The sequence below is a fragment of the Peromyscus californicus genome, unplaced genomic scaffold, assembly GCF_007827085.1.
Source record: "Peromyscus californicus insignis strain IS unplaced genomic scaffold, ASM782708v3 Scaffold_6__1_contigs__length_162567912, whole genome shotgun sequence".
Lineage (NCBI taxonomy): Eukaryota > Metazoa > Chordata > Mammalia > Rodentia > Cricetidae > Peromyscus > Peromyscus californicus.
Window position 1 is genome coordinate 122,759,738 of NW_026294584.1, and position 14,139 is coordinate 122,773,876.

The window sequence follows — 14,139 nt, forward strand, 5'->3', positions numbered from 1 at the left end:
AGAAACACAGGTGAACCTTTATCAGCTCGCTGAGGACACACTTACCTCCTTTCTTTCCTCTGGCAGCCGGCTAGCTGGTTTCACTTTTCTCCTCAGCTGATTCTGAACTTCTAATGGCACTTTGCTGGGGTGCCAAAGTGACAAGCTAGGAGTCACACTGATAAGCTTCCATTCCCTTCAGCAGATAAAGCAAGGAGTTTGTCAAGCAGGGCCTAGGCTGGGGCAAGAGAGCAATTCTATCCGACCTTCAGTTATTCTGAAATTCCAAAGGCCCAACTAAGCAGCCTTCTCATGAGGATGGCGTTGGGGTCAATGAGCATTTGGGAACAGGTTAGAACCTGAAGCTGGCCATTTCCACCCCTTAGCATTAATCCCTTGAACTTTCTAAACTCAAATCGGGCAAGTTTCAAAATCCAGCATTTCTTACTTTATAGCCTACCTAAATATCGTCTGTAATGATTTCCCTAAATCAAAAGATTAATTAAACTCTGCCTCTACTGCTCTGAACACAACAGTGGAAGAAGGAGCTCTGGCTAGCTGCCAAGGCTTCATCCGAGGCTCGTGGAGTTAATGATTTCCATGGTGTTTTAAGCATTAGAGACAACAAAGTCCAGATTCGGACAAACTGTGGAACTAAGGTCTTGTCTGGGGACTTTGTATTACAAGAAGCAAGTTCCAACCAATACAAATGAAGCCAACAGTCAAGAACCTGCCATTTCTCATACTTCCTGGTATTAACCTGAAAACTTAGTGATGGAGGGCGAAGGTAAGGCAAATGTCTCCGCCAATGACACAGTTCTGTTGAATGGTTCTAGTGGGATGGAGTCATGGAACTTTACGAGGGATTTCTGGGTAAAATGAGTTCCCGAGGCAAGCTGCTGCTCTTTCTCTCACACACTGCTTGTGTCTACTTGCAGAATCAGTCATTCTTCACATCTATATTGTATTCCACAGTGAACTTTTCACTGGGTGTGCATTTCATTCATTTTTCAGATTTTGTAGTGTGTATAGTGTTTTACCTACTTGTGCGTTTCTGCATCATGACAATGCCTAGTGCCCATAGGTACCAGAAGAAGGTGTCCAGTCTCCTGGAACTGGAGTTACAGGTGGCTGTGAGTCACCATGTAGGTGCTGGGAACCAAACTCAGACCCTCTGCAAGAGGATGGCACACAGGTTTCATGCTTATAACTTCAGGACTGGAGGAAAAAGTTCAAAGTGCAACTGGAAAACTGAAGAAAAATATGGTTTCTTTACTAAGGGTGGTTACAAGAGGGTAAGAACTATGGGATTCTCATGGTTAAAGGCCATTATTTTATGTCAACAATTCAGTTATCAGGGAAGATGTGGAAACAGAAATCATCTGCTCTGACGCCATTTTGGAAGGACCATTTCACCACACGCTTGCCCTAATCAGCACCTACTGAAACAAACAGCATCTTTCATTTCATTTTTTTTCCCCTGAAGGGCAATGGACAACTGAAATGTTTATCCAAAAGGGGTAGGAGCAGGGAGGGGGGAAATCTATGTTGTTACAGAGAGGTATTCCATTTTAAACTATAGGCTGAGCCATTTGAAGTTTGAGAACTATTTGCAACTCAATGTTCTACAAGAAGGAAGTGTCTGTCACTCTTGGTTGCTATCACCATCTCCTGCCACCTCCTCTCCTTTCTAATCATGTTCTCAAGGCCTTGGGAAAGAAAATATGCCTGCTTCCCACTCAAGTAATATGTAGAACACACCCCATAAAATAAAGCAAGGTTATCAGGAATTCAAGGCCAAAACAGATTTTAAAAACCACACCCCAAATCCCTTCTATGCATCAATGGAAACAAGAAACAAAAACTTTTAGAAAGCAACCCAAAATAAGGGCTAATGAAGGAGACAACAAACAGACGAGCCTGTGTTCCGTACTGGAACTGGGCCACCACACAAGTGATCTGTCTACTACTAGCATTTATTTAATGCAAAAAAAAAAAAAAAAAATGACTGAATGATTAATAAGCAGGAAGTATAGGACGGAGAAACTGAGTGCAACACATTTTTAAATAAGCAGGCACAAACATCCTTTCAATGCAAGAGAAAACCTAATCAATCACTTTATGAAGATCTTCAGGAAATAAACATAAAAATACTAGACATCTTTGGAAGGTGCCTTTCCTTAGTGTAAGGAGTGTTAATCAGTAGCTTAGGGACTGTTATATTTCCTACTATGTTAAGTTCGCCTAAGAACAGAAAATGCAGATAGATACTACAAAGACACCACTGCATGAATAAACAATTGAGGAGGCTGGAGAGATGACTCAGCAGTTGAGAGCACTGGCTGTTCTTCCAGAGGACTTGGGTTCAATTCCCAGCACCTACATAGCAGCTCACAACTGTCTGTAACTCTATCTCCAGGGGATCTGACACCATCACAGAGACATACATGCAGGCATAACACCAATGCACATAAAATAAAAATAAATAAATCATTTTTTTTTTAATGGGCTGGAGAGATGGCTCAGAGGTTAAGAGCACTGGCTGGTCTTCCAAAGGTCTTGAGTTCAATTCCTGGCAACCACATGGTGGCTCACAACCATCTATAATGAGATCCCAGCAACCACATGGTGGCTCACAACCACCTATAATGAGATCTGGTGCCCTCTTTTAGAGTGCAGGCATACGTGCAGGAAGAACACTGTATATGTAATAAATAAATTAAACAAACAAGCAAACAGTTGAGGACGATCCCCTGCATCCAAGTTTGACTTTTTTTGTTTTGTTGTTTTTTAATTTTGGGATTTTTTTTTTTTTTTGAGACAAGGTGTCACACTATGTAGCTCTGACTGTCCTAGAACTGACTATTTAGACCAGGCTCCCAGCTAAGTTTGAGTTTTGATGAAAATGGTCTCATTAGAAGTGCATGCCTTTAAGGGCTTACATCCTAAAGAAGGGAGAGAGGGTATCAGGCATTAGAGGAACAAAAGACTGGAGAGCTGTAACTCTAGTTACAAATGGCAGCAGGAATCTCATTAGGGTCCTGGTTTCATTATGACACCTACTTCACAAGTGCTGCTGTCGGTTTCCTAAGTAGTCTGCCTCTAGCTACATGGTTTTTCTTATGTGCTGTGTGTGTGCCTGAGTGTTATGTCTGTGTGAGCCTGTATGTATGGCTGTGTGCATGTCTGCCTATGTGTATGCCTGTGTGTGTGCCTATGTCTGTGTGTCTGTGTGTGTGCCTGCCATGTGTGTGCCTGTTTGTATATGCCTGAGTGTGTATTTGTGCCTGTGTGTGCCTGTGTATCTGTGTGCCTGTGTGTGTGAGTATATGCCTAAGTGTGTGTGCCTGTGTGTCTATGTATGAATATGTACATGTGCTTATGCGTACGCCTATGTGTATGTCTGTGTGTGTATCTGTTTGTCTATGTGTGTATGCCTGTATGTGTGCCTGTGTGTATGTTTGTGCGTCTGTGTGCCTGTATGTGCATGTGTGTGTGTGCGCGCGCGCAGTTTTGTAGGAGATAAAAACTTTCAGTGTTAACGGTTTGACTATGCAGTGTCCCACCCAGGCTTGTGTACTGAACACTTAGTCCCCAACTGGTGGCTCTATTTTTCAGAGGTTGCAGATTTTGAAGAGGTAGGATCTAGCTGGAGGAAGTAGGTCAGTAGAGGTGTTTCTGTAAAAGTTATACCTGGGGTCCCTTACCTCTCTCAGCTTCCTGTCCTCCATGAAGTGAACAGCCTCCTCTTCCACATGCTTCTGCTGCCATGATGATCTGCCTCCACCACAAGCAAGGGTAAGACAAGTAACTAACACATTCAGAATCACATTTATGGGACTTAAATGTGAAATTGTTATTACTACATTCTATCTGTTCATACGTTAATATATAATGAGAGTATGCTATAGTAACCTAGATATGTGGTTCTTAAATCCTAGAACATGCTAGGATTTTGTTTTAAATGTTCTCTAATATCATGCTGCTGATAAAAATGCAGCTCTAAGGACTGCCCAAAACCACTCAAGAATGTTTATGATACGTAACATTAATTAACAGGGAAAGAGGCCAAAATATATGCACTATAAAGATGTAAAATATATACAGGTATGTGCATGTGCACACACACACACACACACACACACACACACACACACACACAGGTGGGAGGTAATAAGAAAAAACAAAAACTGTATGGGGTTACTGTAGGATGTTCTGTATAGCAAATGTGTTGCTAATTGATCAATAAACAAATCACTGATTGGCCAGTGGCCAGGCAGGAAGTATAGGCGGGACAAGGAGGAGCATAAAGCTGGGAAGTGGAAGGCTGAGTCAGAGAGACACTGCCAGCCGCCACAATGACAAACAGCATGTGAAGATGCCGGTAAGCCACAAGCCATGTGGCAAGGTATAGATTAATGGAAATGGATTAATTTAAGCTGTAAGAACAGTTAGCAAGAAGCCTGCCACGGCCATACAGTTTGTAACTAATATAAGTCTCTGTGTTTACTTGGTCGGGTCTGAGTGGCTGTGGGACTGGCAGGTGAGAGAGATTTGTCCTGACTGTGGGCCAGGCAGGAAAACTCAAGCTACATGGGGTAGCAATGACTTCAAAAATAAAAACTTTATTTGCTACATAAGCTACTTCCTACAAATCTTTGTTTTTTTTTTTTTTTAAGTAAAAAGGTAATAGCAACAGTGTTGACTGGTCACCTCTAAGTATTATTTGACTGGCATCTTGAGCAACCAGCACAAAGGCGAGCCTTTCTTCAACTGCTATTCTAGAAACAGCTCAGGGACTCGGAAAAATGGGTGGATTCTAACAAAAGGGATGTCGGGCTGAAAGCCGTCACTCTAAAAGAAGGGCTTTCCTGGCACTGTGATGCATCTGCTCACCAAGCAACGCCCTTGACTCTGCAGTGTCTGTTGTGGTGAGAAGTAGCAAGGTTAAACCAGGGGTCCTGACAGAATGTCCTTGCTTTAGAGAATAAAAACTGCCACAAACTACCCATGCATCAAAGTTATCAACTAGCTTCTGGATGTAAAAAACATTTTCTAGCAAACAAAATATGCAAGCATCACACAGTCTTTTTTTTTTTTTTTTTTTTAAAAAGGAAAACACAAGGGAGGGGATGAGAAAGAGAGTCCGAGTAAGGAATGAAGAGTGAAGTCTGACTTGGGGTACCAGTTTATTTGACATAGTGCACGACTCAAAGCATCTGGTATCTCAGAGTCAACAAGATATCCCATCTCTCTAGTATAATATACCAAGTACCCTGAATGTAGTCTATTCAAGGCCCTGGTTTTTTTTCCCTTATATCTAGAATTTAGCAGTTTCTCTGATTAGTATACATTTCACATTCTCTGAAGGCTTGGAGGCGAAGGGGAAACAGGGCTTCAAACTGTCCCTCTGAGCCAAAGGCACTTGATGTTAAAAGATAAGGGACAGTAGAGTCACTCCACAGACATTCCTGTGTGTTCAGAACTCTGAACTTGAGTGTCCCATCACTGGCCCACATGGGATTTGTCACAACAATGTAAAAGACACTGATTTCCTCAAAAGAACAAAGTGCAGTAGGAATACAAAAGACTCACACCCTACCCTTTCCTGAAAATAATACAGAAGAGGATGCTCACCTTATACGATTAGTATTACCCAAGGTTCACACATGGCAAAAAAATAGCTAAAAAATAATCTGTCATAAATTCTCACTATGCAATCACAATACACTCTGCTATTACGCACAGAATCTGTGGGTTGGAGAGAGCCTCAGAGACCATGTTGTCCATCCCCTCATTTGATGACGGGACAGAGCCCAGGCAGATGAAGTCCTAGACCCCAGGGTCTAACCCTGTGGCAGAGTCTGGGCAGGACGTCAAGGTTCTCTGCTCTCTCCCCCCTCTTCAAAGGTTCTCAAAGTAAAGCACGGCGATGATCCCCAGAGACGCACCACACGGTAAAGCACGAGCACTGATGGGCAGCAGTTTGGTCACGCACGACGGGGCCTTTGGCTACTGGGCAGACATGGAACTCTCTTCAGGTGGGAATTCTTTATACGAGATCAGTTCGAAGTTTGGGGGAAGCCAGTTGCACATCAGAAACAATGTCCTGGATCTGGAAAGGCTCCTCTTGGCTGTCAGTCCACAGTGGGAAGGTGGTCGGCTGCACAACGGAATCCCAGGTTGGATGCAGAGCTATCTGGAGTGTTCTGGCTTCGAGCTGCACAGCGGTACCTATAGCAATAGGACTGTAAAAGAGAACACGCCATAAGAGATCCTGGAACCTTGGCCTAAGGCTTAGGGCACCAAAGTACCTGGTACAGAGAAGTTAGAGCTACCTGAAGTCAGAGCTTCCCCTGAACTGCCCTCCTAGACACTCAGTGTTAATGTATGCTTGGCAATGGGCAGCACATTCAAGAGTCCACCAGCCAGTATTTTTCACCTTAAAAATACTACCTACATAGAGTAGAAAGGCCTCCACCACTTACAAACACCAGTTTTTTTTTTTTAAAAAAAAAAAGCAAACAGTAACCAGCCATGGTTCCCATGTGATTATACAGTCAGCGGCCAGTGAGAATAATGTTTTTACATAATATGTGAAACACAGAATTCCCATAACGAAGTGTTAAATTAAAAGTCAGGATATAGAGCCGTATATATGGTATGGCCTAACCTATATAACCATATGCTAAGGGAAAAAAGGCACTAAAAGACCACAAGATTCTACCACTCACAATCATTATCCTTGAAAGCGAAGTTTCTGATTTTTAGCTTATTGTATCAATTTTTGGCATTTTTATCAGTAGAGACAAATGGCAATAAAAGATTAATAACAGCATCAAATATCATGTAATATATTAAACAGGCTGGTAAAAACTAAAGAGTCAGCATAGGAACATAAAACATAAGAAAGGCTATAGGAAAACTGCTTTCTTCCCAATGCCCTGGGAATATAAATCACAGTAATAATAAAGCTATACATTTTGGGGTGCAGTTTATTTCCTTCTGTCTAACTGTGTTTTTTTTTTTTTTTTTTTTTTTTGGTTTTTCGAGACAGGGTTTCTTTGTGTAGCTTTGCGCCTTTTCCTGGAACTCACTTGGTAGCCCAGGCTGGCCTCGAACTCACAGAGATCCGCCTGCCTCTGCCTCCCGAGTGCTGGGATTAAAGGCGTGCGCCACCACCGCCCGGCACCTTCTGTCTAACTGTGTAAGCGCAGAGTCTAAGTGCCCACACACATGGACACTGCTTTTCCTCGGACACAGCAGGCACGGTAGCAGGCACTTTCATCTTTTCTTTCTTTAATGTAAGCGCCTAGGCAAAGCAAGCAAGTTAGAGAAGGTGGCAGGCAGCGTTGTTAAAGGATGCAGGACTCCAATCTGGACGAGCTGCAGTGTGCTTCCTTTCTTAGCAAGAGTCCACACTCTCGGTGGGAAGGGTGCCATCCTTCTCACACTTTCTCTCCTACCACCAACACACACACACACACACACACACACACACACACACACACACACACACACACATCCCACTTAGAAACGCACTCACACAAACGCACAGGACAAGGATCTGTAGCCATGGACTATTTGACACAGCATTTTGAAAGCTGCCAGATTCCAAAATAACCATGCACAGACAGAACTCTTGTGAGGTTCACTCCCTGATTCAAAGTAACAGAAAATGAAAACAAACTAGTCATCCTGGGTACCATGAGCATAAACTCAAGAGCTGGCCCAGTGAACCCAAGTGCCTGCCAGCTGGTTAAAGAAACTTCAAAAAGAATTGTGTAGAAAATGGTGGGAACTCACACAGAAGAGATAATTTGTAGGAAGGGAAAAAAATAGGTCAGCATGCAAGACATTTTTTTATTCCTATTATTTCTTTTCTCTCACAAAAAGTCAGATGCTTCTAATCTCCATAAAAATTATCTCTGAGGTTGACATGGAAATTCTCTGGTGCATTTCCCCCATAAAAAAAGAAAGACAGAATGCTCAATCTTCTATAGATAATAAAACAATAGCAGCCAATTTTCCTTGTGGACAGTGAGGAACAGAATGTATTACCAATTCTCAGGTAGATAGACGGAAGATGAATTTGGAATGTGCTTGAAATAATAAGAAGCTGATGGTATCTGCGCCTGTGTGACACTCAGGAACAGAAGCTCGCAAACATCTGGTAAAGAGTGTGTGAGAAGACACAGCAGAATCCTCAGTGCAGGCACTAGGCTGCTGTGAAATGGCAGAGCTCTGACATTTCTAGAATCAAACTCAGAGAACTTAGCACAATCTGAAACTGCACACATGCAGTGAATCCCATGCTGTAGCGAAGGTCAAGCTCGGGGGAGGCACACAGATGATGCTGACAATCTTATCCCACGATGGGACCACACACAATGAAAACAACAAGCATTTCATTTCCTGACCGCCTACTGTATGCACCAGAGAAATTTCATTTCCTGACTGCCTACTGCATACATCAGGAGAAATTTCATTTCCTGAATGCCTACTGTATACACTGGGAGAACATACCCAGGTCTAGGCATGGTCCTGTCCTGGTTGGCTGGAGACCACAGGCGTGCGAGAAAACAATGACTACACATCAAACAGTTACAAAACAACCTAATTAAGAGAATAACGCTAGTCATTTGAATCCCTAGTGGAATGGCAATGTCTCTAGGAAGTACTTGGCCTAAGTGACACATACATTATTATGACAGTGGTTCTCAGAATGCATTTGTGGTGAATAATGCTGTAACTCTGACAGGACTAAAATCACCAAAGAGATAACCTTTGGCCATGCATGTGAGGGATTATCTTGATAAGGTTACCTGAGGTGGGAAGACCCACCCTAAATATGGGTGGCATCATTCCCTAGGCTGCAGTGCTAGATGGCATAAGAAGGAGGAAGCTAGCTAATCACCAATATTTGTCCCCCTCTGTCTCCTGACTGTGGATACAATGTGACCAGCTACCTCAAACCATAGCCACTATGACTTTCATGTCATGACAGACAGTACTCTGGAACTGTGAGCCAAAATAAACCTTTTCTTCCATAAGTTGCTTTTAAATTATTTATACTGTCTGTACGTTGTATAATTCAATGATCCCTAATAGTCATCGGTCCTGTCAAGTACTTCTTTCCACCCAGTGAGTCATCTCACTAGCCCTTAAGTTGCTTGGAAAGAGTATTTTATCACTGCAACAAGACCACACACACACACACACACACACACACACACACACACACACACACAGCCTGAAGAGCTTGTTCAAATGCACATTCCTAGGCCACACACCCAGAATGCTGCTTTCATGGGACTCGTGTGGCACTCAAAAGGTATAGTTCTAACAAGCTTCCAGGTGCTGCCTCATGCTTCAGCCCATGGAGTACATTTTGAGTAGCAGCAATTTATAAAGGGGAGTGGCCGGCAGATAAGTGGCTAGACAATGGTATCAGAAGCATGAAAATGGCAAAAATTAGGCAAGAGAACAGCCCAACCGTAGCCCGACCACATCACAGCAGGGTTATACATTAAATATATGAGAGCTTGTAATATGCCAGATGCAATTCTAGGCATGAGGAACATAATCAGACAGAGCAGACAAACAAGGAGCCTGTTACCAGACAGCTGACATTCAAAGGGAGTAGTCAGACTATGAACAGACTGAAAAATTCAAGACTGCTTCAGGCAGTGGTGGCCTCTGAAGGAAGTAAGAATGGGGAGCGAGAACCAAAAACAACGGTGGATACTTTTTATAGGGGGGTTGGAAAGGCCTCTCTGAGAGGGAGCTGAGATGCCCAAGAATTGGAAAACCAGAATTCCAACCAAAATGGGCCAAAGACGGTTAATATAAAAAGCAAGAAATTTGATCAGATAAAGAGATGAACTCACACTACTGTCTCCATAGTCAGAGGAATTTGAACTGCATACAAATGAAAATGGTGATAAATATTTTACTAATTTTTGACCAGCAAGGGCAAATTTCTGAGCTCAGTGGCTATTTAACCTCAGGCAAAGCCTTCCAGAACCTGAGTCCTCATTGATAAAGTGAAGTTGTCCAGAGAAGTCCACAGAAATTCAAGAATCTGGGTCCTCATTCATAAAATGAAGCTGTTCATAGAAGTCCATAGAAACACTTCATCTTGGTTGGAGACTGAGCTCAGTGTTGAGTACGTGCCTAATGTGAGCAAGGCCTGCATTCAATCCCTTGCACCACAAAAACTGAAACACACCAAAACAAACCCTTCCATACCAAAGGAAACCAAGTGGCGTATAGAGAGTACTGCAAATGATATGTTTAGTAGACACACAATCTTGGTCACAGAAACACAGCTTGGCTGACCTCTTCCTCACAGAAACAAGAGCACTACTGTCCAGCTTTGAAGCAGGCCCTTGAGACTGTGTTGAGTGTGGGGAAAAGATGACACCTCCTCCAGCTTTCGACTGTGGATCGACTTGTGCTACACAGATGGAAGGGAAAGGTTTATTGCCATACAAACAAGCAAGCTGAAGGACAGCTCTGGTAATAGAGCACAGGACTATAGTTTTTGTTGGATGGCTTATTCTATATGCTACAAAAGCCAGGCTGCAACAGCTCTGATGAATTTTCAGTGCCTGCTCAGAGCAGTGTTGAGAAGGATTCTGCATCAATGATATCAGAGACTAGAGAAAAGATCTGTGACTTACAAAATTGTTATTATGACCATAATTGAAAATCTTGAGTATAGACTAAGTAATTAATTCCATTTTGAAAAATATATATTAGAGTACATAAAAACTCATGGCAGAACACCATCTAATAGTTTTCTCTAGGACATAAGACATCTGATTTTATTGCCATCTTTATCTTTCTTTTCTAAATTTTATGCAATGAATTTGCTTTGTTGGTATAACAAAAAGCCTCAAAATCAACAACTACATAAAGGGTCATCACTGGATGACTGCAGTTCCCGAGTCTTCCATTAACCAAAACAACTACGAAGAACTGAATTCAAAAACAGCAAGTCTCACCACAAAAGTGATGAGGGGAGGGGGACATCACTTGGTGGTAGAGCATTTTCCCAGTGTGCGCAAGGCCCTGGGCTTGATCCTTAGCAACAGACACATAGACACATACTGACACATAGACACATACTGACACATTCATGCTTGCACACACCTGCACTCATGAGTACTGAAAGGGTAGGCCCATCACCTGCAAAGAATCAATTCATACCATCATTTTACTTAAACACATACATTCACTCAGAAAATATTTATTAATAAGTACTTCTCTTAAATTTCAATAATGGGTTACTAATAGAGACACAAATAAAGAGTAAATGTCCTGGTTATGAATGTTCTGGTTATTCTTTATATTTTTTGCGTCTATTTTTAGCATCAAAAGTGGTTCTTAAAGGACGTGAGGTCTTTGGGTGGCTGAAAAATGGGTCATTCTATTAATTAAGAACAGGAGTAGTAGGAGGGACTTGCTTCAACCTGATTTGATCAAAATGGCTAATGACTTTGTAAAAGTGGTCTCAGTATCTATGCTAAGGATGTGATCCTGGACCAGGAAACAATCCATTTATGATAATGACCTACTAGCCTGGAGGATGTGAACTCAATTGAGACAGAAATATAGTTTTCATGAGAGGAAAATGTTTCTCAGATAAAGGGTATTTTTAAGGCAACTGTGTCTCGTATTGAATAAAATCATTCTAGAGAAGCATGTACCTGACCCCAGGTCATACCACTGCTCTTTCAAACGACACAGACCAACTCCTTTGTCATCTTGGTATCTATATGGAATTCTAAGGGCACTCAACATAGAAGTTGTGCACAGACATATATTAGACAAAATACCCATACACACAAAATAAAAATAAATCTTTTTAAAAATTAATTATAACATTCTTTCTTTTTATTTATTTCTGGACCTGTTGTCTTCCTCTGGAAACATTCCGATTCTATCCAGTTTTGTCATTCTATTATTCTCTCTTGTAATAGTTTCTCCATCACTCTAAGCCTAAACAACTCAAGATATATTCTACAGGTTGATTCAAAAAAGTTAATTATTAACTTGATTCTAAGTCAACTACTCATTTTAAAACAGAGTTATAGATAACAAGCTTAAGGAGAGAAAATGAAGTGATTCAAATAACTTAATCCAAAAAAGATTAAAAAAGAACAAATAAGGCAAAGAAAAAAAACAAAATCTCAAGAAACCAATTTCAAACTCAATAATATCAATAGTTGCATTAAATATAATTGGTTTAAATAATCAATGAAAATGCAAAGACTGAAATAATAAATTCAAAAATTCATATGAAAGACTTGATTCCTTAAAAAAACAGGATTATCAGAGCTTACCCAAGTAGAAACAGATAATCTATAAAGGCCAGCATCTATTAAGTAACTTTACAATTATAACTTGTGAAAGTTTAGATACAGTTTGAGTGTATTCCCTAAGGCTGTCAAGGGGGTGAAGACATACCTTATGTTGTTTAGAAGTGAGACCTTTTGAGGAAGTGATTAGGATTAGGTAACATCAGTTACGTAGAGTCAATATACTTGAATCTTATTAACTTTATAAGAAGAGGGGGAGTGATCATAAGGAATGTGCACACACGCGTGCATGCACACACACCACTCACAAACACACCTCATCACTTCCCATGTGATGCCTTGGACCAACTCTGAATACTGCCAGCAAAAATATAATCAGCATATAATGCTGTTCAGCCTTGCATCCCTAAAAACATCCACCACAATGAGCCTCTTTTCCTTGCAAATGTAGTCTGCTTGGGTTTCCATCACAGGAATGGGAGGGGAAGGCTAAAGTCTAGGTCCAAATGTCTTTAATCAGGAACTCTACCAAGCATTTCAGAAGGAAATAATGTTAGTTTCACATGAAGTCTTCTTAAAAATTGGGGATAAAAAACTGAAAATATGAAAATATTTTCCAATTAAATTTATGAACATAACAATAAACCAAAACCACACAAAGATTACTAGGAACAAGAAAAGGATCTACTCATCATTAAGTATATGCAAAAGTTCTCAACAATTTAAACAACTGAATCCAAAATACATAAAAAGGATAACACATCATGACTGAGTGGAATCACACCAGGAATGCAGTGGTGGTTTGATAAACGAAAATCAAGCTGGACATGGTTGGTTGCTATTGTGCGATTCTGGGTCCCACAGTGAATTCAAAGTCAGTCGTGGCTACACAGTGAGACACTGACTCCAAAAGCAACAGGAAAATGAACATCAATCACTGCACTTCATCATATTATACTGCACTAACTGACTGACTGAAGAGGAAAAGAAAACCATCTCAACAGATGTCCAAAAAGCATCTAGCAAAATCTATATTCATTGATGATTAAAAATTACATATAAGCTGGGTGGTGGAGGCACAACACCTTTAATCTCAGCACTTGAGAAGCAGAGACAGGCAGATCTCCAAGTTCAAGCTAGCCTAGTCTACAGAGTGAGTTCCAGGAGAGCCAGGGCTACACAGAGAAGCCCTGTCTCAAAAAAATTGTAACATTCTCAATCTGATATGAAATATAACAACTATAGCAGTATAATACTTAATTTCAAAAAATTATTCATTCCCTATGATCAAGGCTGGGCATGGTGGTGCACACCTTTAATCCCAGCACTAGGAAGGCAGAGGCAGGTGGATCTGTGTGAGTTCAAGGAAAGCCTGGTCAACATAGTAAATTCCAAGCCAACCAGAGCTACATTGTGAGACCCTGTCTCAAAAAAACAAAACCAAAAACACACAAAATGAGACATGAGCCAAGAAAGGTAGAATATATCCATAGTCCCATTTATTAGGGGGCTGAGGGAGAAAGAATGCTTTACTTCAGGAGTTGGAGACTACATGGCCAGCATACCAAGACCCTGACTCAAAAATTTAATTAATTTGTTATGATTCCATAAAGTTAAATTCACCCACATCTTACTAGTAGTGTAGATCTGTTGTACTTTTCAGCTTCAGCTTTTTTTGTTTGTTTGTTTTTGTTTTTGTTTTTGTTTTTCGAGACAGGGTTTCTCTGTGTAGCTTTGCGCCTTTCCTGGAACTCTCTTGGTAGCCCAGGCTGGCCTCGAACTCACAGAGATCCGCCTGGCTCTGCCTCCCGAGTGCTGGGATTAAAGGCGTGCG

General features: G+C 41.2%; 1 protein-coding gene across 1 annotated transcript in view; it reads right to left on the reverse strand.

Moving 5' to 3' along the window:
- Positions 1–5,151: 5,151 nt before the first annotated feature.
- Positions 5,152–14,139, reverse strand: part of LOC128099729 (formylglycine-generating enzyme-like) — a 50,786-nt gene continuing 41,798 nt past the window's right edge. The window contains exon 7 of the mRNA XM_052721553.1: positions 5,152–6,227. Within this exon, the coding sequence (XP_052577513.1) occupies positions 6,117–6,227 (111 nt within the window). The 3' untranslated portion in view covers positions 5,152–6,116. The remainder of the gene's footprint in view (positions 6,228–14,139) is intronic.